Source organism: Staurois parvus, unplaced genomic scaffold (genome assembly GCF_062004578.1).
Source record: "Staurois parvus isolate SC_StPar_1 unplaced genomic scaffold, SC_StPar_1.0 ptg000207l, whole genome shotgun sequence".
NCBI lineage: Eukaryota > Metazoa > Chordata > Amphibia > Anura > Ranidae > Staurois > Staurois parvus.
Window position 1 is genome coordinate 2,156,596 of NW_028318003.1, and position 25,864 is coordinate 2,182,459.

Below are 25,864 nucleotides of genomic sequence, written 5' to 3' on the forward strand. Positions count from 1 at the left end.
CTCCTGAGGATTTACCCCCTTAATGACCAGGCCTCTTTTTGCTACTCGGTGCTGCACTAATTCAACTGATAATTGTGTGGTCATGCAATGCTGCTTCCAAACTAAATTTACGTCCTTTTCTTCACACAAATAGAGCTTTCTTTCGGTGGTATTTGATCACCTGTGCGCTTTTTATTTTTCACGCTATAAACAAAAAAAGACCAAAAATTTTGAAGAAAAACAATATTTTTTACTTTCAGCTATAAAAAATATATAGTAAACTCAAAGTTAGTTATAAATTTAGTCCAAAATGTATTCTGCTACATGTTTTTGGTAAAAAAAATCCCAATAAGTGTATATTGATTGCTTTGTGTGAAGGTTATAGCGTCTACAAACTATGGTATAGATACCGACAATTGCGCAGTCATGCAATACGGTACATAAATTAAATTTACATCCTTTTTTCCCCCAAAAATTGAGCTTTCTTTTGTTTTAAAATGTGGTTTTGCCCAGCCGTGCCACCCTGCCGCCGTATTTCTACAGTGGCTGGGCGGCATGTGGTTAAGCTGTCTCCTTCTGTCTAAGCTGCGCTCTTTCTCTCACCGTACTTGTGTATACTCCTCCCCCCTGCCTCTCTCTGTGATCATTCCACTGTATCCTGTCTTCCTAAATGCATCTTCCATGGGGCTACAACATTAACGTTTTTCTACCTATGAATATTCGCCATTAAATGGAATATTCGAATGGGTTTTCTCATCTGACTTCCTCAACATGTGAGTTTATTCATTGAGTTAAACTATCTCACCCTATGCAAGGGATAAATTCAACACTATGTGGTATAGCTGTATACATTGTTGGAGATAAGGTTTATGGCCTTGTAGTCTGAGTCAGAATAGTAGAAAAATGAAGTTACAGACTAATTACAAGATTCCTGGGAGACAGTACTGATAAAGACAAGATTTATTGTTCTCATTGCAAAGCAAGAAGACAGCACCTGTAAGCCTCCATAACTAGCCCAGGCCGTCAGCATTCCCGCTTGTTATCTCTCAGTCATTATCTGCTTGTGTCAACATGAGTTATAAGGGCTCCGTCTGTGAAGAGATGTCACACACAGCAGACAAAACACAAGTCTCTGATCCAGCTGTGTTACCCAAATGCTCAGTTAAACCAACTTGGAAAATGATGGAAAATGATGAAACTTCAAGAACTGAAATAACTACTAGCCTGAGGTTATTATGGGAAAAGATTGTTACTCAATCTAACACACTGTCTGTTGAACATGGGGTACGGCCACTAGAGGGTGCCATCCAACAACTTTCTGCCTCATGGAAGCTTTATCAGTTTACCAGCAGTAAATTCAGTAATCTTTTAAAGAGCATGCACAAGGAAGATTCATTAGAGGAATTAAACAGCTTCCAGGTTCTTAATCTAGAAAGAGACAGTTTTATCCAGCAAACCAAATTAAAGGCAGAAGCAAAGATAAAGCTGCTACAAGAAACTACATCTCACAGATCCGTTTCTACAAGACATTCTAAAAGGTCCTCTAAATCTCATAGTTCAAGATGCTCTACACTCAGTGAGTGAATTGTTAGTGACTGTGCTGAAGTGGAAGCCAGTAAGGTGCAGACTGCATATGCAAAAAAAAAAGAGAGCAGAGTTAGCACCTCAGATGGCAGAGCTGGAAATTCAGTCAGCACGCCAAAGAGCAGAGCTGGAAACTCAGTCAGCACGCCAAAAAGCAGCGATAGAAATCTTAAAAAAACAGTGTAAGCATGATACAGCTATAGCAAAACTAAGGGTCCTAGAATAAGCTATCAGTGCAGACGGATGTGCAAGTGAGAGACAGCATTAACCTAAACATAGCGGATATGGAAGATCCCCTCAAACGCACTACAGACTATGTTATAAGCCACTGCAGTGGACACTCTATTGTCTCCAATGCTCCTGACAACATAGAGACTTCTTTTCAGCATCAAGTTAAAGAGGTTTCAGCAACTTCCTGCATGCAAAATCACCTCAACACCTTTCCTGCCTATCTACCTAACTTTCCTTCATACGTCACTGAGCATCAGAACAAGCTGCAAGCAAGTCATCAATCTCCTGTCATCAGAACAGCCTCAAACAAACATACCAATGGAGCAACTGACTTTAAGCAAGAAACTCGCCTGAATGCATCTGATGCACCATATTTCCCTGTGTCTTATAACAGCGATGTCAAAGATCAGCACCGTTCAGCCAACAACATCTTGCATAAAGTCGGAGACAACTGAGACAGCAGAGTTTGTGAAATACATACTTTGCAGAGAGCTCACAAAAACTGGTCTTACCAGTTTTGATGACCAACCTAAAAACTGCAGAAGTTGGAAATGTTCTTTCAGAACTGCAACCAATGATCTTGGTATTACAGCTGCTGAAGAATTGGATCTGCTGATCAGATGGCTTGGTCCTCTATCTGCTGCATGTGTTAAGCCATTAAGATCAGTTTTCATGGACAACCCTACAGCAGGCCTCACAGCTGCATGAGATCGATTATAGCAAAGTTATGGCAGTCCAGAAGCTATAGAAAATGCTCTATTCATGCATCTGGAAACTTTTCCTAAGATATCTGGTAAGGACAACAAGGAGTTCCAGAGACTGGGTGACCTTGTTCTTGAGCTTCAGCTAGCCTAGGCAGACCCAAAACTACCTGGACTCAGTTACCTGTACACTGCTAGAGGAATAAACCCAATTGTCTCCCAGCTCCCATATGGTTTGCAAGAAAAATGGTCCGCACTAGGGTCATCATACAAAAAACAGAACAATGTTTCCTTCCCTCCATTCAATTTCTTCTTCAAATTCATCAAGAACATTGCAGAGACCAAGAACGACCCAAGTTTTTCCTATGGTGAGTACAGTCTCTTTTTATCCTTTCCTAAGAGTACCAGTCTGCAGGTCAACTATTGGAACCATAGAGGCCCAGTATCCGTAAAAAAGACTGACATCCTTCCCACTCCCACCACAGTTGTGGCTGCAAATAGGAAGGAATATAGTAGGAAGATTGAAAACTGTAACCAAGAGTGTCCTATTCACAAGAAGCCACACCCCCTCAAAATATGCATCGGCTTTAGGACAAAGCCTCTTGAGGAGAATAAGGAGCTTTTATAGACATTCGAGGTATGTTTCAAGTGTTGTGCTTCTACGAACATTTTGCTAAGAATTGTAATATGTCCATTAAGTTCAGAGAGTGTGGCTCAGAAGAGCATGTGCAAGCCCTCCATCCACTTAAGCCCAGCTCTGCTCTGCACAATCTGTTAACTCTCCTCCCAGGTCAAGGCAAGGTGGGGAGAATACAGACCTGATTCCACCATAAATTCTTCACCCTGCACTGAAGTCTGTGGGGAAGACTGCTGTGATAAGTCCTGTGCTAAAATATGTTTGGAGAACGTATATCCTGAAAGTCGACCAGAAAAGACTTTAAAGGTGTATGCGATCTTGGATGATCAGAACAATAGATCACTTGCAAGATCCAAACTGTTTGATCCATTTGAAATAAATTGTGAAGCTCAGCCTTACACTTTGGGTACTTGTAGTGGAACTACAGAGGTTTTTGGTAGAAGGGCTCATGGTCTCATGGTATCTCCTCTCAAAGCTAACCTGCAATTATTCCTACCTACACTTGTTGAGTGCAACCAGATACCTGCTAACAGGGAAGAAATCCCTACGCCAGCTGTTGCCTTCCTTCACCCTCACCTGAAGGTAATAGCAAGTGAGATACCACCACTTGACAAAGATGCTCAGATCCTTCTTCTGTTAGGAAGAGACATTCTAAGGGTTCACAAGGTACACAGACAAGTCAGTGGAGCCCCAGATGCCCCATTTGCTCAGCTTACAGATCTAGGTTGGGTCATCATAGGCAACGTCTGTATAGGCAAAATGAAGAGACCTACCAACGTTTCATCATTAAAGACAAATATTCTGCCAAATGGCCTAAACACTTACTTTGAGCCATGCCCACATCACTACTGGGTGAAAGAGAAGATAGCAAGCTGCAAATGGCGACATAGTGTCTCAGGTAACACAAGCCCTCTCTCTCCCCATGACAATGACCTCGGCTGTAAAGTGTTTAATAGAACAAGTGAAGATGATATACTGGCTCCTTCAATAGAAGACAAATAATTTCTCAGATTAATCGACAATGAGGTCTTTGAAGACAACTCTAATATTAGGGTAACACCCCTACCTTTTCATCTCCCAAGAGAGAGATTGCCCAACAACTTGCAGCAGATCATCTGTAGATTCTCCTCCTTAAAGCACAACTTAAGCAGGAAACCAGAGATGCAAAGGCACTTTATGGACTTTATGCAAAATATATTTGACAGAGATCATGCAGAGTCTGCACCCCCACTAAAGCAGAGAGAAGAATGCTGGTACCTTCCATCCTTTGGAGTGTATAACCCATGCAAACCAGACCAAATCAGAGTTGTCTTTGATTCCAGCACTCAGTATGAGGGTGTTTCTCTTAACAACATGCTCCTTACTAGACCCAACTTGAAGAACAGTCTAATAGGAGTCCTGATCTGCTTCAGACAAGAGCCCATAGCAGTAATGGCTGATATTTAACAAATGTTCCACTTTGTTGTCAAAGAAGACAACAGAGACTACCTCAGGTTTCTATGGCACAAAGACAATGACATCAACAAGGAAGTGATAGATTACTGAATGAAGGTACATGTCTTCGGTAACAGTCCTTCCCCTGCAGTGCTAAGGAGAACAGCTCAGGCTGGAGAAAAGGATTATGGATCTGATGCCCACCAATTTGTTGAAAAAAACTTCTATGTTGACGACGCACTCAAATCCTTTTCATCTGCTAAAGAAGCAATTGATCTTCTCACCAGAACAAAGGAAATGCTGTCTGTAGCAAACCTTAGACTTCTCAAGATTATATCTAACAGCCAGGAACTTATGAATGCCTTTCCCTCTTAGGACTATGCCACTAGTCTAAAAAAACTTGATTTAGGTACAAATGTGCCTCCCATACAACATAGCTTGGGTTTGCTGTGGAACATCAAACAAGACACATTCACCTTACAAATGTCAACTTGTGACACACCCTTCATTAAGAGAGGAGTCTTGTCGGTGGTGAACAGCATCTATGATCCATTGGGTTTCATTGCTCCAGTCACCATTCAAGGTAAGATCCTGCTAAGACAGTTATCTACTGAGAACTTAGACTAGGATACTCCTTTACCTAGTGAGAAACAACACAAGTGGGAAAGGTGGAGATGTTCTTTGGGTTCCTTAGAAAAACTTCAGATTTCATGTTGCTATGTTTCAATTTCCATTTCAACTGCTGACCATAGAGAGATTCATATTTTCTCCGATGCACCAGCTGAAGCTATTGCTGCAGTCGCCTATTTAAAGACCTCTGGGATTAATGGAGAATCACACTTCAGTTTTGTTCTAGGCAAGGCAAAACTCACTCCCAAACCTGCACATACCATACCAAGACTTGAACTCTGTGCGGCTGTGCTAGCAGTAGAAATTGCTGAAGTCATACAAAGTGATATGGACTCCAGAACTGATTAATTGATTCTTTCACCTTTATACAGACAGTTAGGTATGTGCGGTCTTGTGATGCACTCCAGCTTGGAGAGCATGATGACTCTCAAAGCTACAGTATCCAAGGTAATGAGCCTCTAGTGGCTGAGGGGGAAACAATTGTCTGTTAAAGAACACAGCAGTGAACAAGATCAATTTGGGCTGCATGTGTGCACTCCTAGTGGTAAACCAAGGAGTTTGCACATCTACTATTTGGATTGTCATACAGATGTGGTCTGCTGTTGGATGCCCTATTGTCTTGTTATGTGATACAACGAATTGTGAGAACATATTAAAAGGAATGACAGAATGGAATGCCCATATTCTTTAACAGGGTAGTGGAATGCCCATAGAGAATAATGGAGTCAGAACCATTAGACAAATCACATAAATCCTTAGCAGACATACTCTCCAAGTTCAGTGGTGATGTTAAAAATTTAGATTAACCACTTTACAACCGCGCTTTAGCTGAATGACCGCTACAGCGCTGTTGTCTAGTTCTGGGAGGGCGTCCTCCCAGAACGCGCCCCCAACGGCACGCACCCAGCACTGTCTGTGATTGCTTATCACATGACAAGGTAAAAGGCCAATCACAGAGGCCTTTTACCACATGATCAGCTGTGTCCCCATCAGCGCCGCCTCATCAGTGCAGCCTATCAGAGCCCATCAGTGCTGCGTATCAGTGCAGCCTCATCAACGCACATCAATGAAGGAGAAAAATTACCTGTTTGCAAAACAAACAAAGAAAATAAAAAAAAAATTTTTCAAATGTTTTGCTTTTTTTTTGTTTATATTGCAAAAAATAAAAACCCCAGTGGCGATTAAATACCACCAAAAGAAAGCAATATTTGTGTGAAAAAATGATAAAAATGTCATATGGGTACAATGTTGCATGACCGCGCAATTATCATTCAAAGTGCAACAGCGCTGAAAGTTGAAAATTGTCCCGGGCACAAAGGGGGTAAAAGTGCCTGGTAGGCAAGTGGTTAAGTGGGATTATTATTGCTTACTATGGAATGACTAAAGTGAATGGCAGAAAAGAATGCCCATAGAATGTAATGGGAAGTAAAATATAAACTCATTTTGCAGACAAATCTGAAAAACATAGCAATTTCACCTTTCCCACAAGTGTTCCCCAAGAAGAGTAGCAGATTGTAAGATTAACATAATTTGAGATTATAGCTCTTTTCTGTAGAATGACAAAGGTGAATGACAGGGTATAATGGGAACCAAGATGCAACCTGGAGGCAGAACCATTAAACATTCCAAATGAATCATTAGCAGACAAACTCTCCATGTTCAGTGGTGATGTTAAAAATTTCGATAAAGTGGGATTATCATTGCTTTCTATGGAAGGAGAAAGGTGAATGACAGAAGGGAATGCCCATAGACTATAATGGGCAGTAATATATGAATTTATTTGCAGAAAAATCTGTGTCACGTAGCAAATTAACCTTTGCCACATGTGTTCCCCAAGTAGAGTAGCTGATTGTATGATTGAAATAATTTGGGACTATAACTGTTTTCTATGGAATGACAAAGGTGAATGACAAAAGAGAATGCCCATAAAGTATAGTAGGAACCAAGATGTGATCAGGAGTCAGAACCATTCAACATTCCAAATAAATCCTTAGCAGACATACTCACTATGTTCAGTGGTGATGTTTAAAATTGAGATTAAGCAGGTGCATTGTCAGGTGACCACCTTACCCGCTGAATCCTGCTGAAAATTAATAAGAAAATGTGCTACTATTTCAAGATGATTTAATATTCTAGAGGATTCTTAAGGTTGGTGCCACTAACATTAAAAGTTATCCCTAAGACGTTTCATTGAAAACAGATCTTTACATAAAGGTCCCTATATAACTTTAAAATGTTACTAAACCCACAACAGTAAAATCAGTCTGTGTATGCAGTACAGCCTGCTTGTTATACGCACTGTGTAACCTAAGGGGTTAATCCTCTGCATTGTGTAAAAAGGCTGTTTGATCCTTTCTTCTCTCCCCGTTCTCTTGTTAAAATGACCACCTGATACAAACTGAATCCATAGTCACATACACATGCTCAGTTTGGTATGTATTGCTAGAGAGGTTTTTTTTCTTTGGAGAGTGCATGTGACCAGCACAGGGCCAATCAGTACTGTTTAGACAGAGGGTCAGGGGGTTTCACATCCTCCTAGAGCAGAAAGAAAACTCCTCCTACAAGCTTTAACCAGTGCTCTGCTGAAGTCACAAGACTGCTCTAACTGCTGATGAGAAAAGGTATTTAGCAGTTTATATTTACTCAAATATGTGAATGCAGGGTCCTGCGTTTAGTAACATTTTAATAATTGTTAGCAACCATAAGGGATCCCTCATAGTCACTGCCCTGTATTTTTGGCCAGCTTAAAGAAACTGATTTACGGAACGAACTGATGGTCTTACTGAACAATCTGGGGAATGCTATGCACACTATTGTACACAACATTTGCACTTCCCTGGTGGCCAGATAATTGAACATAGTCTTATGATCAAGGCACAAAAAAATTACCCTAAAATCTAAATTCCCAATGGTATACACTAAACATTGTACAACAAATAGCCACAATATTAGCATATCACACATTTTTGTACACTCCTTATTGGAATTTCACAGCACTCACCAAATGCATGTATGTTCTCCATGTCATCCAGCCTGCCAATACTAATGAACTTTTGGTCATTATTTTGTAGAACAAATGGTAAATTGAATAGAAAATGAGATGGGTTTTATTTTTTTTAAAGTTGAAAAGAGTAGTGAGGGTTTGTCCTCACCACCAATGTTATCAGAAATTAAAGTGGTAAATCTAAATTTCTGATTTGCCAACAGAACAACAGCCTTCCAACGGGGAACACTTTCACCCATGACAACCAACAAAGAGGGGATTCTTCTCATTTTAGAAACATCTTTCCATTTTTTGTTGAGTATACATTTACATCCAGGACTTATATTCTAGCAACTGAAAATGCAGTGTGCCCAACATGTTGATAACATACGGTAAAGTTGAGTTTAAGCTTACATAGCTGCTATACTTTACACACCTGAGAGAGGTTGAAGTAATGAATGGTCGTATTCCAACAGGGTAAAGTTCTTATGTCAAAGCAACAGTCTTAAGGGAACTAAACATTCTCTTAAACTGCTGTCTGTACTATCTCTCTAGCCTTTGCTCTGTACGTTCTCTTTGCCTTGTAAAACTGTGGGTCCTCTCTCTTGCTCATAGTCCTGTTGCATATTGCTTTTCTGCCATACATTCCCTCCATTTCTCACTTCTGCTTATCTCTTTCATTCCCATGTTTCATGAAATGCTCTTTTTGCTTTCATGTTGTTTTATTTTGCTCCCTTTCTGCAATTTTAACTTTCTTTTCGTATAGCAACTCTCATCTGAAACGTGCCCCTCACCATCTTAACGAGCCCCTCCTTTGCTAAGGAGCTTGTCATACTCCATACCTGGAAACTGCCAGTTCCACTATTGGAATTTTGTGTGTGTGCATTATATATGGCACGCCATCAATCTAACTGCTCAGCTCTTCTTCAAAGGCTCATTTCAGCACCTGTGCTTTCTCTAGAAAGGTAGCAAAAACATGAAATTGTGCACTTGACCAACCATGCTACAGTTAAAAACCCCTGTTGTAAAATATTACCAGACTAAAAAAATCTATTATATATGGTAATATGACTATCCATTCTACCATAGTTCAACATTAAAGTGAATTTGCCATATTCTAAAACTAGTTGCTTTGCTGTTTTGTCAATGAGCAGGCACCACAAGGTAAAATACTATTACACCAGCTGTCCAGAAAAGCATCCTTGATCTGAGATCGCTTTCAGTTTGCTTGTGAAATATTTACTTCTCTGGTCTCAAGCTCCACCCACCAATCAATCTACTGACCGATGGGAGTGCTTTGTTGTCCAGTCTGGGTGCTCTCACTAGACAGTGGGCCAGGGACAGAGTGCAGTACAAAGGGTTAGAACTAATGCTGGCCATAGACGGGTCTTTTTCAAGGTAAAAAAATGTGCATTTAGTATTTTTTTTAACTTGGAGCCTAGAAAGGACTCCTGCAGACTTGTCAGTGTATCTGTGTGCTTGTACCTTGTACACGGGCAGGCAGATACACAATGACAGAAAGGGACAATGAACTGTCAAAGTGCTCAACAGCACCATGGTAGTTCATTGTAAACTACAAGCCAATGGACACGAAGGTTGTTGATATTTGTAGTTTGCCATTCACAGAATTCTGTGAATGAATGACGCAGTCAGGCAGGCAGAGCCCCGCATGGCCATGTTTTTGAAAAAATAGTGCCAGCTAGTGGGGGGGGGGGAGATCACCTGCTAGCGATCACCAGATGTAGTGGAGCGGCAGCGGCTGTGTATTACATGTTCCACCGAAAAGTGAACTGATCCTTTAAGGGACACTGTACAGTTACAATACAATTCAATACAGGAGGATTAGGAAGGCCCTGTTCGTGGGAGCTTGCAGTCTAAAGAGAGGGAGTTCTTTTCCCTGAGTATTATGTATGATGAATAACTACTCCAGAACCAGAATGATACATGCCCAGACATAAAGAAGTGAGGATTTTCAATGTAGCCATGCAACAAATGCAGATAAATATATATGTATAAATGTATGGTTATCATACAATGCATTCAACTGAAATAGGTCTCAACATTTACATCTGGACCTGCATGCCTGAATTGTAAAAGTAGTTCACAATTAAATGAGCACAAGCAATAATATGATAATATATGGTACCTCCTGAAATCCTATCCTGGTATATTGCAGAATCTTGAGATCATAGTTTGACCTTTGGCCTTTGCTATTGAATTCCACATGTCCGGTAAGACCTTCCAACTCTACCTGTGCAAGAGAAAGCCAATCACAGAAAGCCACAGGCAACTCTAATTCTTCTGTTTACAAATATGGGCTACAATAACATGTATTAAAAATTCAGTACAATACGGTCTATGTAAAAAAATAGGATACAGTATATTGAATAATTGTTACTTTTATAACTTTGTCCTATGCATTGTAATATTGACTACTAGCACCCAATTTAGAATCCCCATAATCACAGGAAGAGTGTTTCTCCACAGACTGGACGAGTCTGCAGGTATACAGTTAGGTGAATACAATGTGATAATTCACCTTAGGTGCCAGTTGATTTGCACTATGACTCTTTGGCCTCTTTATTGGGCAGTAAGCCCACCTGCAACATTGAAAGGTATGTATATCCTAACAATAACCTTCTCTAATTTTCTCTTTTTTCTTTTGGTCTTAAACATACCATTAAAATTGTTCTTTTATAGCCACTCAATAAGTACAAAAAACTTTTGTTAAACCTGCCAGAATTCCAGTGAGCTTGTAGGTTCTGCAGTGTTGTCTCAAGCAGTGTAGTCAGCCCTTCCCAACATTTTCTGTGGACTACAAAACACCCCCACAGTATGGTGATTAGGAGAAGGGAAGGACTGCTGTAGTCCTAATGCTCCTCCTTTCCTAGGGTGATAACATATTTCCTTCATAGGTACAGCACCCAAAAGTGCATTACTGGCAGGATAACCAGGTGAAAATAAAATAAAAAATCTGAAGAAAAGAAAATCAATGCAGCTACCACATCTGGACTAGCAAGCTGATATATATTTTATTTTTGTTGTTGTTCACTCCATTCACACTGGCTTAAAAAAACTCTGCTCCTAGAGGCGTTTAGCGTGTTTTTTTAATGCCTCTAGAAGCAGCTAATGTTATCTTATGTGTCCACGTACATTAGGTAGTCTAGAGGCGGTTTTTAAACTCAGCGTTTAGAGGCATAAAAAAAACGTTTGGTGAGCATTTTTCTGGCAGAAAAAAAACAGCTAAATGTTCCTAAACACTTCTAAATGTTGATGCCTGAGGCCGGCACAAAAAACACTAAATATGAGCGTTTTTTTTATACAGTAATTTCTGACAACTCTTGTTTTTGTTTTTTTTAAGTACAGTGTGCATGTACCTTAAAACACAACAGGCAGTTTCAGGAGGAAAGAGAGGTGTGCTCAGCTAACACATAGACAACACTGTCTCAGTGACTCAGTCAAGTGTCCTTTACATGAATTATTAAACTGGCAAAAAATGTTAGCATGCTGGTGGGTATCTTTGACCCATTCTACATATTTTAACACTCAGAAAATGAGTGTTATATACTTATAGTGTTTATACTTCCTATAAAGATTTTCATAAGTGAAACAATTGACAATATTAGCCTCAAATATTTTGCATAACAGATTGTATACCTGTACAAAAGACACTTTTTATATATGAAAATGCTGAGCCTTGTCAAATAGCTACTCTGTCTTTTTCCCAAATAATGCTCCTTTCTTTAAACTTATAGAATATAATTGAGAAATGAAAATCTCTCTTCCTTACTCACCATTCTCAGGTAGTTCATAAGGCTAGTGCCATGTTGCCATATTTGTGCGGACCCACATGACAGAGGTTTAACGCCAATTTCCTGACTTCGGTTTAGCTCCTGCACGGCATCCACTATACCATAAACAGCATCAAAGAGCAAAGCAGAAGAAAGCTGAAAAAAATGTGATTATTCGTTTATGTTAACAATGTGAATGAAAGCTAGAAAACCCTTTTAAAGGGCACCTGTCATATCAGAAATTTGGGAGTAGCTACTGTTAACTTTTTTTTCAAGCTATAAGCTCCTAAGTTTTCTTCCAATTTTACTTCAAAAGTCCAGGAAAAATATAGAGGCAGAAAAGTCATTGCTCTGGTCACTGCAATTGTTTCAGTACAGTGACTTACTAAGTTAAGAGGCAAGGAAGAGGATAAAATGTACCATTAAAATGAAGTTGGGAATGGCAGCTCTAATGTATGCATCCTGAGAGTTTCCATTAGAGCTTTGGCCTTTGGAAATGTGATAAGAACCTAAAGAATAAGTCCACTTTTAGTAAAAACTCTCTTACATACGCTCCATCCTCACTATCTCCCCAAAATAAACTAACCTAGGAACACCTATCAAACTGTTTACATACCACAACATGTCAGCCACTGTCTCCTCCATGGTTTACAACCTCCAAGTCAAAACCTTCATCAGCACTGGTCACAGTGCACAGTTAGTCCTCATAAGCTTGAATGTGGCCAAACTTTGAGTGCCTCTTGTCATGGTGAATGGTCTATGCGGGCCTCCATTGTCATCTATTTTTATCACCAAACCGCACTGAAGATTACCTTGATGGGTGATGTCATTCTGGAGGAGTAGGTATTCTAGGCAGGCTATATTTGCCTGCAGGTTGCCCTAGGTATATGAACCTCCTGGAGCAGTGTGGGAGTTTTTTTTAGAGGTTAGGGGAAGGGTAGGGATTTACCAAACCACTGTCGCCTTGCCCTGAATGAGAAAGCTGTTGGTTTATTAAAACTGGAGAGTGCAAAATCTGGTGCAGCTGTGCATGGTAGCCAATCAGCTTCTAATTTCAGCTTTTTCAGTTAGGTTTAGACAAAACAAACTGGAAGCTCATTAGTTTCTATGCAGAGTTGGAACAGATTTAGCACTCTCCAGTTTTAATAAATCAACCCCACAGTGAATCTGGGATACAATATGGTTTTTAATGAGTATAGATATACATGTGATCATATGTATGTATCAATGTATGTTATTTAAAACAAATTTGTTTGTATGTATAGATGGTCAAAGGTCAAATGATGATTGGTAGCCAGAGACAGGCCCAGACTGGCCATAGGGTACACGGGCGTTTGCCTGGTGGGCTGGGTTTGCATGTCCTAACAAGACCACAGCACAATTCCCACTGACATTCCCCAGTTCCCGGACAGTGTTCACAGCTTGCCGCAGATTACAGTAGTTGCACTGAGCTATAGCAGATGATCCGCACTCAGCAGTCTCCATTATAACGTGTTCCCTATTCAATCATGTGAAGTGTAAATTTTGTTATCCAAACAGCAAGCTGACTATGGGGTTGATTTACTGAAACTGGAGAGTGCAAAATATGGTGAAGCTGTGCATGGTAGCTAACCAACTTGTAACTTCAGTTTAGCCAATTAAACTTTGCCAGAAAAAACTGGAAGCTGATTGGTTTCTATCCAGAGCTGCACCATATTCAGCATTTTCTAGTTTAAATAAATCAACCCCAGTGAATTGCTTATGCTATCCACCAAAAACTGCAGTTGTGCCAAAGTCAGAAAGATCACTTAATTAAATTCAATCTGTGTTCTGTGTAATCAGACATTTCTGAAGCCTGTGCTGTAAAACATCCATTCCAAAGCAAGTTTGAATCAGATCAATGACTGAATTTTTTAGCGCTAACATTTTTTCACATTAGGTTTTCCGTATTGAGAGACAAGAAGCCTACAATGTATGTGTGTTGGGAAATTCCTCCTATGCAGAATCATTTTTGGATCAGCAGATGACAGACAAAAGACACTGGTGGGGGCTGGCACACTGCTGCTCTCCCTCTATGCATCTCAAGGTTTACTGTTCAATATTGCTAGACTGTGCTGTTAAGTTAGATAAAAAAATGTGCTTATATTGACATATAAACAAAAACATAAAGAAGGCTGGGGCTTTATTTGCCTTCATTTTACATGTCATGTAGGCAAGATAAGCAATGTTTTCGTATCTGCAAAATGTTATTAATATAGCAGCCCAGGCAACAAGTAAATCCGTTCAGTGAATTTTATAAATCCACAATTTCCCACTCCCTCCTACTGAGCAATGCTAATAACGCCAATAAATTCAGTGAAATGGGAATCTGTTTAAATAATACCCTCCCTGTAGTCCTAAATCTCAATATATTTGTAACAAAGCTTGAATCATACACCCTTTTTCTTGTTATATTATTTAACTAATAATAAACCTCATAAATACAATGTATGTCTAGCTGTTGTGTTTTATCATGCAGTAAATGAATAGGAGTGTGTACTTTAAAAGGGTTCAGATTTACTGAAATTTGAGGATATTCACACAATAAATTGTGTGAATATTCACTTGAATTATCCAGTCATGTGAAAAGAAAATTCCTGGTTACCTATTTAACCTGCACATGACTCCTTTAGTAAATCATTCTTAAACTGTATCAATGCTAAAGTAGAAAAATCACTCAGTTTAATACAGTTTGACTAATATAATTTTTCTATTGTTAGATCGAGCAGAGATCTCTGAAGGCAAAAGAGGGAAAAACAATGGAACTAATTTGTTCTTTTTTTGTTAGAAATGTATGCAAATGCTCTGCATGGATGCAGAACTCTAAATACATATATGTAAAGCTATGATGTAAAGGCCACAGTAAAAATGGACTGGATATCATTCTGATACCCCTATAGATTTTAAATGTATTTAAGTTAAAAATATCAAACTATGATGTAATACAATTTCAGTGTATAGAAATGCACAAGGTAGGTAGAAACACTACCCCATCACTCATGTTATTATTTCACAATACATAAGTGTTTAAGTTTACCGATTTTCTTTTCTGTATTTTTTTGTGTGAAACAATAAACAGCTTTTTGATTTTACTTTAAGCAAGGAGTGAAGAACATAGTGCCCTTGTGTTTAAAGCTCTGAAATATTCCTATATGTTTTCAGAAGTACCAAACTTTTCAACAACTGCCGTGGGGGTAAAATATGAATAATTTACTTCTCAATGATCACTCCTGATAATTACACTGCATCAGACATATGCATAATTTAACTGCACAGAGAACTTTAAAGAGCAAAACTGAGAATTTTCATCTTGCAGAATCACGGGCTCAAAGATGGGTGTTCCCAGAAAAACAAATAACTATCATACAGGTGATCCAGGATGAAAAACAAAACTAATAGGTAGATACGTTTTATCCTGTTATTTATCTCCATGATAAATGCTCACATTCAGCTAATGTGTATTGTCTGACAATGGGAATTAGTGTGAAGGATAGGCTTATATTGATTAATGTTTTGCAGGGATTTTCAAATCTAGGAAACTAAACATTGCAAGACAGGTACCACATTGCTTTTGAAATTTACTTCACCAAAAAAAACATGAATTTTAGTGGTTAAAGTATCACAAACCAAACACTTATATTAAACCTTTCCTTTCAAAAATCAGTGCAAAGTGGCACTGTGAATCAACAGATATGCTCAGGGGTAGTAAGTATCTTCAACATCTTTTCCTAAGCTCCAAAAGCTGGTGTGCTCTAAAATGCAAATATGAACTTAAAGTACAACTAAACTGTATCTGCATAATAAAAATAAATTAAATAATGTTTTTGGTTTGCAATGCTCAAAGTATACTCACCCCTCTATTTATGTCTCCTTACTTTTTTTTTTGAGAAATCACTTCGATAAACACCCCCTAGCAGTTCTAACCATGACTTGATTTAGGCAGGCATCTTGATTTAGGTAGATGATTCATGTAGCATTAATGTAGCAATAATCTATGCATCTATCTATCTACATATATATATATCTATATCCACTACTTAAAGCGGAGCTCCACCCAAAAGGAGAAGTTCTGCTTTAAGGACTGCTCCCCTGCTCCCCATTAAGGATTGGCACCTTTGGGGGGCGGGGGGGAGCGGATACCCGAATTTGACAGGTACCCGCTGTCCTCCCACCCTGTAGTCTTTTGGGACATGTGACAGGTCCCAGAAGACTACAGGACCATTCATGAAGTGCAGTGCTACTCGCGCATGTGCAGTGGGTACCTGGCTGTGAAGCAGCAAGCTGTCACAGCCGGGTGCCCACACTGAAGATGCCGGCCTCCTGGAATACAGGACGGCCGGTGAAATGGGCTGTGGGGGACACACCACGGGACCAAGGGACAGGTAAGTGGCTGTTTTTAAAAAATCAGCAGCTACAGTTTTTGTAGCTGCTGACTTTTATTTTTTTGGCAGGATGACTGGAATTCCGCTTTAATAGCCCTGTAATCTATTTTTCATTAAATTGTTTTTTACTGTGTTTTTCTGTGTCATTGCAATGTCCTCAATGAGTTCTCGAAACCTCTTCTTTTCCCCATCACTCCAGTTTTTTGGAAAGAGCACTGCAATTTAGTTGCAGTCAAGTGCACTGCTTTATGCACACTACAAATTGTATAATCCATAGTACCTAGTCCATCTACTAGATAGCGAGCAAGAGAGAGTGGCTACATTCGTACACACAGTGGGACTGTGGAGAAGTGCAGGCACCCTCTAACAGTAAGTCAGATCAAAGCAATAAACAGGATGTGAAGTTAAGAATACATACCATTTTTTTTTTACTTTTTTAAAAAAAAGTTTAGTGTTAATTAAAGGAAGGAAGACTGAGGGATGTGCCACTCCTTCCACACCTTCCTCTTCTAGGTAGGGATGAGGTCCAAATTTGCTTCGAACACAGGGTCTGACCAAATTTTGCTTGTGGGAGCATTCATGAAAATGCCAAACATTTTGCCCATTAGGCGTAAACCAAATGTCATATACAGTAGTGGCTTTACTACCATACAGTATATATATACTGTATATATATATATATATATATCAGCTTCCACTATAAATGGTTGTTAAGGAAGCAGCAGTGTCAGCATCTATCATGTCCTTAGCAACCAGTGATGTCACCCAGCCCCATTCATTTGTTGGTCAAGAATCCCTGGCCATGTGAACAAAGGGACTAATTGCTGGCATCATTGCCCAAATATGACCACACAGTCATACTTGGGCAATAGCATTAAGCAAATATAGCCATGGCCATATTTTTGTCAATGAAAACTCTGGATATTCCTTGCCCCTTTGTTTATATTCCAGATGACAGCTCAGGAAGCTGTCATTCGCAGTGAGTGAGCGACAGTATTGGACACATTGGCTAGTCAGTGAGTCTTTTCTTTTGGCGAGTCATTGATCATGACTGATGATGATCTGCTTTGCCAAATGACTTGACTGATGGTGGAACTTATTATTTAAAAAAGAACTTGTCTAAAATTGAGGTGTTTTTGTTTACTTTTTAAATTTATATTTGTGAATGCATAACAGTTACTCATCCATGTGGGGGGGAGGGGGGGGGCAGTAACTGGGGGCCACCCTTTCAGACTATAATAAACCCCCACCTGCAAAACCCTATAACAGTAGGGGAAGAGTTGTGAGGAAGAGGCCCATGTCCTCATCAACCTGGGACCCCTTGCACTGAACTCTGGCACATTCATCCCATCACTATCCGGGAATATATATTTACATGTTGTGAGGATACTTGAGCTGATGGACCCTCAAGCACCTGACAAACACCTACTCCCTCAAAGTACATACCACCACCAATAGCATACATTTGAATATACTGGGCAACTTTAATGACCAATAGTGAGGATGGAGTAGGAGGTGAAAAGGGATGACTAGAGTAACCTGAGTTTTAGACTGCTTGGGATTTTGGAAATTAATTTGAAGATACAGTATATGCAGATACATAAGGAAGCTTGCTTTTCATTTATATGGTGCCATTTATGTTGTTTTTTGAAAGAAATTATTTACTTTAAACAGTAAGAAGATGATGATGTGGTTTGTTCAAACAGGATGATAATCATAATAACAAGCAAAAATACTAAACACTTACAAAAACACAAATTCCTTTTAATAATACTTACAGTCAGGTCCATAAATATTGGGACATCGACACAATTCTAACATTTTTGGCTCTATACACCACCACAATGGATTTGAAATAAAACGAACAAGATGTGCTTTAACTGCAGACTGTCAGCTTTAATTTGAGGGTATTTACATCCAAATCAGGTGAACGGTGTAGGAATTACAACAGTTTGCATATGTGCCTCCCACTTATTAAGGGACCAAAAGTAATGGGACAGAATAATAATCATAAATCAAACTTTCACTTTTTAATACTTGGTTGCAAATCCTTTGCAGTCAATGACAGCCTGAAGTCTGGAATGCATAGACATCCCCAGACGCTGGGTTTCATCCCTGGTGATGCTCTGCCAGTCCTCTACTGCAACTGTCTTCAGTTCCTGCTTGTTCTTGGGGCATTTTCCCTTCAGTTTTGTCTTCAGCAAGTGAAATTCATGCTCAATCGGATTCAGGTCAGGTGATTGGCTTGGCCATTGCAGAACATTCCACTTCTTTCCCTTAAAGAACTCTTTGGTTGCTTTTGCAGTATGCTTTGGGTCATTGTCCATCTGCACTGTGAAGCGGCGTCCAATGATTTGTGAAGCATTTGGCTGAATATGAGCAGATAATATTCCCGAAACACTTCAGAATTCATCCTGCTGCTTCTGTCAGCAGTCACATCATCAATAAATACAAGAGAAGCAGTTCCATTGGCAGCCATACATGCCCACGCCATGACACTACCACCACCATGCTTCACTGATGAGGTGGTATGCTTAGGATCATGAGCAGTTCCTTTCCTTCTCCATACTCTTCTCTTCCCATCACTCTGGTACAAGTTGATGTTGGTCTCATCTGTCCATAGGATGTTGTTCCAGAACTGTGAAGGCTTTTTTAGATGTCGTTTGGCAAACTCTAATCTGGCCTTCCTGTTTTTGAGGCTCACCAATGGTTTCCATCTTGTGGTGAACCCTCTGTATTCACTCTGGTGAAGTCTTCTCTTGATTGGTGACTTTGACACACATACACCTACCTCCTGGAGGGTGTTCTTGATCTGGCCAACTGTTGTGAAGGGTGTTTTCTTCACCAGGGAAAGAATTCTTCAGTCATCCACCACAGTTGTTTTCCGTGGTCTTCCGGGTCTTTTGGTGTTGCTGAGCTCACCGGTGCGTTCCTTCTTTTTAAGAATGTTCCAAACAGTTGTTTTGGCCACACCTAATGTTTTTGCTATCTCTCTGATGGGTTTGTTTTGTTTTTTCAGCCTAATGATCGATTGCTTCACTGATGGTGACAGCTCTTTGGATCTTATCTCGAGAGTTAACAGCAACAGATTCCAAATGCAAATAGCACACTTGAAATGAACTCTGGACCTTTTATCTGCTCGTTGTAATTGGGATAATGAAGGAATAACACACACCTGGCAATGGGACAGCTGAAAAGCCAATTGTCCCATTACTTTTGGTCCCTTAAAAAGTGGGAGGCACATATGCAAACTGTTGTAATTCCTACATCGTTCACCTGATTTGGATGTAAATACCCTCAAATTAAAGCTGACAGTCTGCGGTTAAAGCACATCTTGTTTGTTTCATTTCAAATCCATTGTGGTGGTGTATAGAGCCAAAAATGTTAGAATTGTGTCGATGTCCCAATATTTATGGACCTGACTGTATATACTATATTTGCAAACTAAAACTAGAAAATTAATGTATCCTTCAGTAGCACTTAGAGATGGGTCAGAATGGGGTAAAAGGTGCTGACTTGTAAACCTCATGATCTACTATGTCCGAAGTCAGAAGCAGCAGGGGAGATTTACAAAAACTAGAGTGAAAAATCTGGTGTAGCTCTGCACAGAAACCAATCAATTTACTGGTTTATTGTCAAAGATTAATAGAACAAGCTGAAGTTAAAAGCGGATTAGTTATTATGCACAGCTGCACCAGGTTTGGTGTGCTCCAGTTTTAGCAAATCTCCACCAGTGTCTTGAACTATGGTGTCCTTTTATGACACAGAGAATAGCTGCGATTCAACGGATCTCAGCTATTCTCTGGTCATTCACAGTTTATGACACTCAGGAGATCATGTCAGCCCTTCTCTGGAGATCTGTGTTCTCCCTCCAGATTCTCCAGCCCATAGCTGGAGAATCAGAGGGACCGAAAACTAAGCAGAGATAATTTACCTCTGCTTAGTAAACTGATCTTTTACTGTAATCTGGCGAGATTATAGTAAAATGAGCCGTTTTTCACAGTTTGTAGACCGTTCTCCAGCGTTTGGAGACCGTTCTCCCTTCGTTCGGAGAACTGCTTCATAAACTGCATTCACAGGAGAACTGTGTTCTCCGAGAATGCTGGAGAACTGAGCAGCGATCTATTACCGCTGGTCCATAAACGGACACCTAAACTGGATGCCACTTACTGCAGGGCCCGTGAAAGGAGTATGATCACAGTTCTCTTCCCAAGATTGCTGGAGTATCTGTGTGAATTCCTGGAAGTAGCTGTGCGATTGATTAAACATAGAAAAACTCAGGATGTTCACCCGTTCATCCAATGGGCTGTCAAAGCGCTGCAGAGAAAATTCCTGATTGAAGAACATTTCAGGGTTAATTACCAATTCAGCAACATAAAACCATCAAGAATGACCATTTTTACAGCTATCCCTGGTTCACACCACTGCGACTTCAGGTGTGACATTCGATTTACAAATCGCACCTGAAGTTGCACCCAATGTATGTCTATGACACATATTCAAATACACAGCACAAAATTCCCATATAATATCCCAGAAAAGTCATCCACCTCCACCCTTGAAGGCTAATCAAAAAAATATATATAAAGCTTTTCTCTTTTAAAAAACCACAAAAGTGTCCAAAATATCCAAACAATCCCCACTAGTGTAAACAATTGTTTAGCAAAGTCTCTTTTTTTCTTCTTTCAACAACAAGTCTCTTTCTCAACATCCGCAATTTCTGATGACAATATACCTCAAAAGGAAAAAAAACTCAACATAGTGTCATACCTTTTAAATAATAAATACACACGTGCCACTTACTGTGCAACATGTAATACTGTGAGAAAAAAAAAAAATATATATATATATATAGATGTGTTAATCTATATGCGAATATCTACATACACGCATATATTTTTTAAAATTTCTCTGTGTAACCAAATTATTTATAAGTGAAACACTCACACATCGTGTCCACTACAAAATCTGTGAAAGCAACTCAAGTATATCACTGCAAATGTGTATCACCACACTCTGTATTCATCAGTGATCACCTTAAACCCTACACACACCCAAAACCAACACTCTCCAACTCCTGTGCTGATGGATAATTACCCTATATATAAAATGACAGGGCATAACACAAATCTGGGTTAACTTCTTATCAGTAGGGTTCCATCCAGTGTTAGAGTTTTTCTTCCATTATCCTCAAAAGAAAATCTGCAATTACATATGGTAGATTCAATAAAATATCATCCTTTATTTGATAACTCACATTAAAGTTTGGATAAAGCAGCTCCTCCTCATAGAGATACAAATGCAGACAGACTAGGGAACACTGGCCACATGTTCCCACTTCCAAGATGGCCGCGATCGCACTTCCGGTCAATGTCGATGCGTCTGACGACCCTTCTGAAAAAGTCATAGGAAGTGACGAAACGTGTCAGGGACACGTGACGTCAGACGCATCGACGTTGACCGGAAGTGCAATCGTGGCCATCTTGGAAGTGGGAACATGTGGCCAGTGTTCCCTAGTCTGTCTGCATTTGTATCTCTATGAGGAGGAGCTGCTTTATCCAAACTTTAATGTGAGTTATCAAATAAAGGATGATATTTTATTGAATCTACCATATGTAATTGCGGATTTTCTTATGAGGATAATGGAAGAAAAACTCTAACACTGGATGGAACCCTACTGATAAGAAGTTAACCCAGATTTGTGTTATGCCCTGTCATTTTATATATAGGGTAATTATCCATCAGCACACGAGTTAAAGAGTGTTGGTTTTGGGTGTGTGTAGGGTTTAAGGTGATCACTGATGAATACAGAGTGTGGTGATACACATTTGCAGTGATATACTTGAGTTGCTTTTACAGATTTTGTAGTGGACACGATGTGTGAGTGTTTCACTTATAAATAATTTGGTTACACAGAGAAATATTTAAAAATATATGCGTGTATGTAGATATTCGTATATAGATTAACACATCTATATATATATATATATATATATATAATTTTTTTTTTTTCTCACAGTATTGCATGTTGCACAGTAAGTGGCACGTGTGTATTTATTATTTAAAAGGTATGCCACTATGTTGAGTTTTTTTTCCTTTTGAGGTATATTGTCATCAGAATTTGCAGGTGTTGAGAAAGAGTTGTTGAAAGAAGAAAAAAAGAGACTTTGCTGAACAATTGTTTACACTAGTGGGGATTGTTTGGATATTTTGGACACTTTTGTGGTTTTTTAAAAGAGAAATGTCTATGACATTGTCTTAGTAGGTGCAATTTCAAGTAGCACGATTTGAAAAATAGTTCCTGCATTACTTTTTCTCCACTTCAATGCGATATAACTCTCATAGACTATTAGGTAAATGGCACTGAAATTGCACCTGTGTCTATATGAGCGCTACTTTGAAGTCATGCTTTAAATGGGACCAAATCAAATTGCGTTCAGAGTGTACCAGGGATTAAGGAGAGGTTAGTAGTGGAGAAGTATTTGCATAAGCTTTTTCCATAAATGCCGTGGTAGTTCATTGAAGCTTCCTGTCAGAATATCTGCTTGCTCGTACATCCCGTACGGCAAGCAGATATTCTGACAGGTCTGCAGGAGACCTGCATGGCATCAGCGATCTACTGATCGCTGGTGCAATGCTTTCCAGGCTCCTTTTGGCAAAAATAATAAATGCACATTATTTTTGTCCAAAAGGTGAACTTATCCTTTAGGACAGATTAATGTTAGAGATACTGGTGTTTGAGTTATAAAGATGTTGTCACACAAAAACTTACAGAGGCCACAGGGCCTTGGAACAGAGCCTGAGCAGAACATTCCCCATAATTTCTACAGAGTTAACATGTCTTGTTTAGTCCTTAACCTGTTATTTTTTTCTCTACCATGAGAAAATTTTTCTTTTACACCTCTTGCACCTGGATCAGGTATTTTTGTAACTGATTTAGATGCAGCCCATTGTTTTTAATGCACCTGTACACACAGACACATAAATTTACATTGTATATAGATTAGTTAAAAGAAAAAAAAACTGGCTTGACTGGACAGTATTTTACTCGATTACGGTATATGCACAAATATGTGCATATACGCACATACAAACATACAACAGAACCCAAGAAAAGCTGTCATTTTTATGCAAGTGTACACATATGTGGGAAAACACATGAATACATGCATTTACTAACAGCATATCCTCATGTTTTTATGCAGGGACTTTCTACCAGGAAACTGCATCAGTACTGTGTGCAATACCTTTATTAATTACAAAAAACCTTTCTATAAAATAACATACAGGTGAAACTCAAAAAATTAGAATATCGTGCAAAAGTTAATTTATTTCAGTAATGCAACTTAAAAGGTGAAACTAATATATGAGATAGACTCATTACATGCAAAGCAAGATAGTTCAAGCCGTGATTTGTCATAATTCTGATGATTATGGCTTACAGCTCATAAAAACCCCAAATCCACAATCTCAGAAAATTAGAATATTGTGAAAAGGTGCAATATTCTAGGCTCAAAGTGTCCCACTCTAATCAGCTAATTAAGCCATAACACCTGCAAAGGGTTCCTGAGCCTTTAAATGGTCTCTCAGTCTGGTTCAGTAGGAATCACAATCATGGGAAAGACTGCTGACCTGACAGTTGTGCAGAACACCATCATTGACACCCTCCATAAGGAGGGAAAGCCTAAAAAGGTAATTGCAAAGGAAGTTGGATGTTCCCAAAGTGCTGTATCAAAGCACATTAATAGAAAATTATGTGGAAGGGAAAAGTGTGGAAGAAAAAGGTGCACAAGCAGCAGGGATAACCACAGCCTGGAGAGGATTGTCAGGAAAAGGCCATTCAAAAGTGTTGGGGATTTTCACAAGGAGTGGACTGAAGCTGGAGTCAGTGCATCAAGAGCCACCACACACAGATGGATCCTGGACATGGGCTTCAAATGTCATTTTCCTCTTGTCAAGCTATTGAAGCATCCTGGTCTTCCATAACACCTCAGCAGTGCCACAGGCTGATAGCTTCCATGCCACGCCGCATTGAGGCAGTAATTGCTGCAAGAGGGGCCCAAACCAAGTACTGAGTACATATGCATGCTTATACTTTTCAGAGGTCCGATATTGTTCTATGTACAATCCTTGTTTTATTGATTCCATGTCATATTCTCATTTTCTGAGATTGTGGATTTGGGGTTTTCATGAGCTGTAAGCCATAATCATCACAATTATGACAAATCATGGCTTGAACTATTTTGCTTTGCATGTAATGAGTCTATCTCATATATCAGTTTCACCTTTTAAGTTGCATTACTGAAATAAATGAACTTTTACACAATATTCTAATTTTTTGAGTTTAACCTGTATGTGCATTCCTATGAGAACAATAAAATCTGCTTAGCGAATTATCATATAAACATATTACATAAACATAAACACAATTGCTATAGAAAAAATGTAGGTATGTAAAAAGCCTAGTAAATGCTTAAACAGCAGATATGAAAAAAATAATCTATCTATCTATCTATCGTATCTATCGTATCTATCGTATCTATCTATCTATCTATCTATCTATCTATCTATCTATCTATCTATCTATCTATCGTATTTATCTATCTATCTATCTATCGTATCTATCTATCTATCTATCTATCTATCTATCTGTCTATCTATCCATCCATTAATCTAACATCAATCACTGTATCACTTAACATATTTTGCCCACTTTACAGAAAACACGGCACTAGTCACATCAGCTACAGATAGAAAATTACACTTTGTATTAATTTTCAAAAGTGACATTCTATTCAACTGTTAAAGGTACTTAGCACCAGCAAGTGTGGAGTAGGGAGAGGTCAGAGCCACCCATATTGTTATGGCTCAAATTCAGATTACTCTTGAAACTTCCATCAGTATGTACAACTGTGCAATAAGTGCTTTTTACAATTTGCAGTTCTAAAAGTGCTCTCACTTCCAATCAATATTTTTATTCCCGGTGTGAAAAAGACCATCTCTATAAATGCTTTACCTTTCAACAATCTGCAGTAATTACATTTTACAGTTGTTTCATACTTTAGTTACCAGTAATATCATTATAGGTTTAAGTGGTCTATAGAAATACACAGGATAAGAGAACAGAATTTACAGCACTGCTTGTGCTGTTAATAAAAAAATAATTTCTCACCAAATTTGTAAAGATATATGTGTAATAAGCGGAAACCATTCCCAGCTCTGCGGCCTGAAAATAAGGAAAGCAAAATATTAAAAAGAAAACCCCATAAAGGTTTTTTAATGAGCCTTAACTGTTAACCTGCAAGTTTCACATAATAATTTCTTTATAAAAAAAGCATTACACCAACAATAATGTGGCACAATTGTTTTTCCAGTGACACAGATAAGGTGAATCTCTAGTGATGTTATCAATCTGATTGGGCCATTTTGAAATGCAAATTTCGTACAAAAAGCATTTTTACATTGTGCTTTATTAAGTGTTCTTGCATGGCAAG

General features: G+C 39.0%; 1 protein-coding gene across 6 annotated transcripts in view; it reads right to left on the reverse strand.

Annotated features, from left to right (window-relative positions):
• GRIK4 (glutamate ionotropic receptor kainate type subunit 4) overlaps positions 1 to 25,864 on the reverse strand; it is a 475,013-nt gene that overhangs the window by 65,884 nt on the left and 383,265 nt on the right. For all 6 annotated transcript variants that reach the window (XM_089678554.1, XM_089678550.1, XM_089678553.1 and 3 more), the window contains 4 exons: positions 25,543 to 25,596; positions 20,541 to 20,702; positions 11,974 to 12,126; positions 10,326 to 10,430 (listed from right to left, as the gene is read on the reverse strand). In XM_089678554.1, coding sequence (XP_089534680.1) covers positions 10,326 to 10,430; positions 11,974 to 12,126; positions 20,541 to 20,702; positions 25,543 to 25,596 — 474 coding nt within the window. The remainder of the gene's footprint in view (positions 1 to 10,325; positions 10,431 to 11,973; positions 12,127 to 20,540; positions 20,703 to 25,542; positions 25,597 to 25,864) is intronic.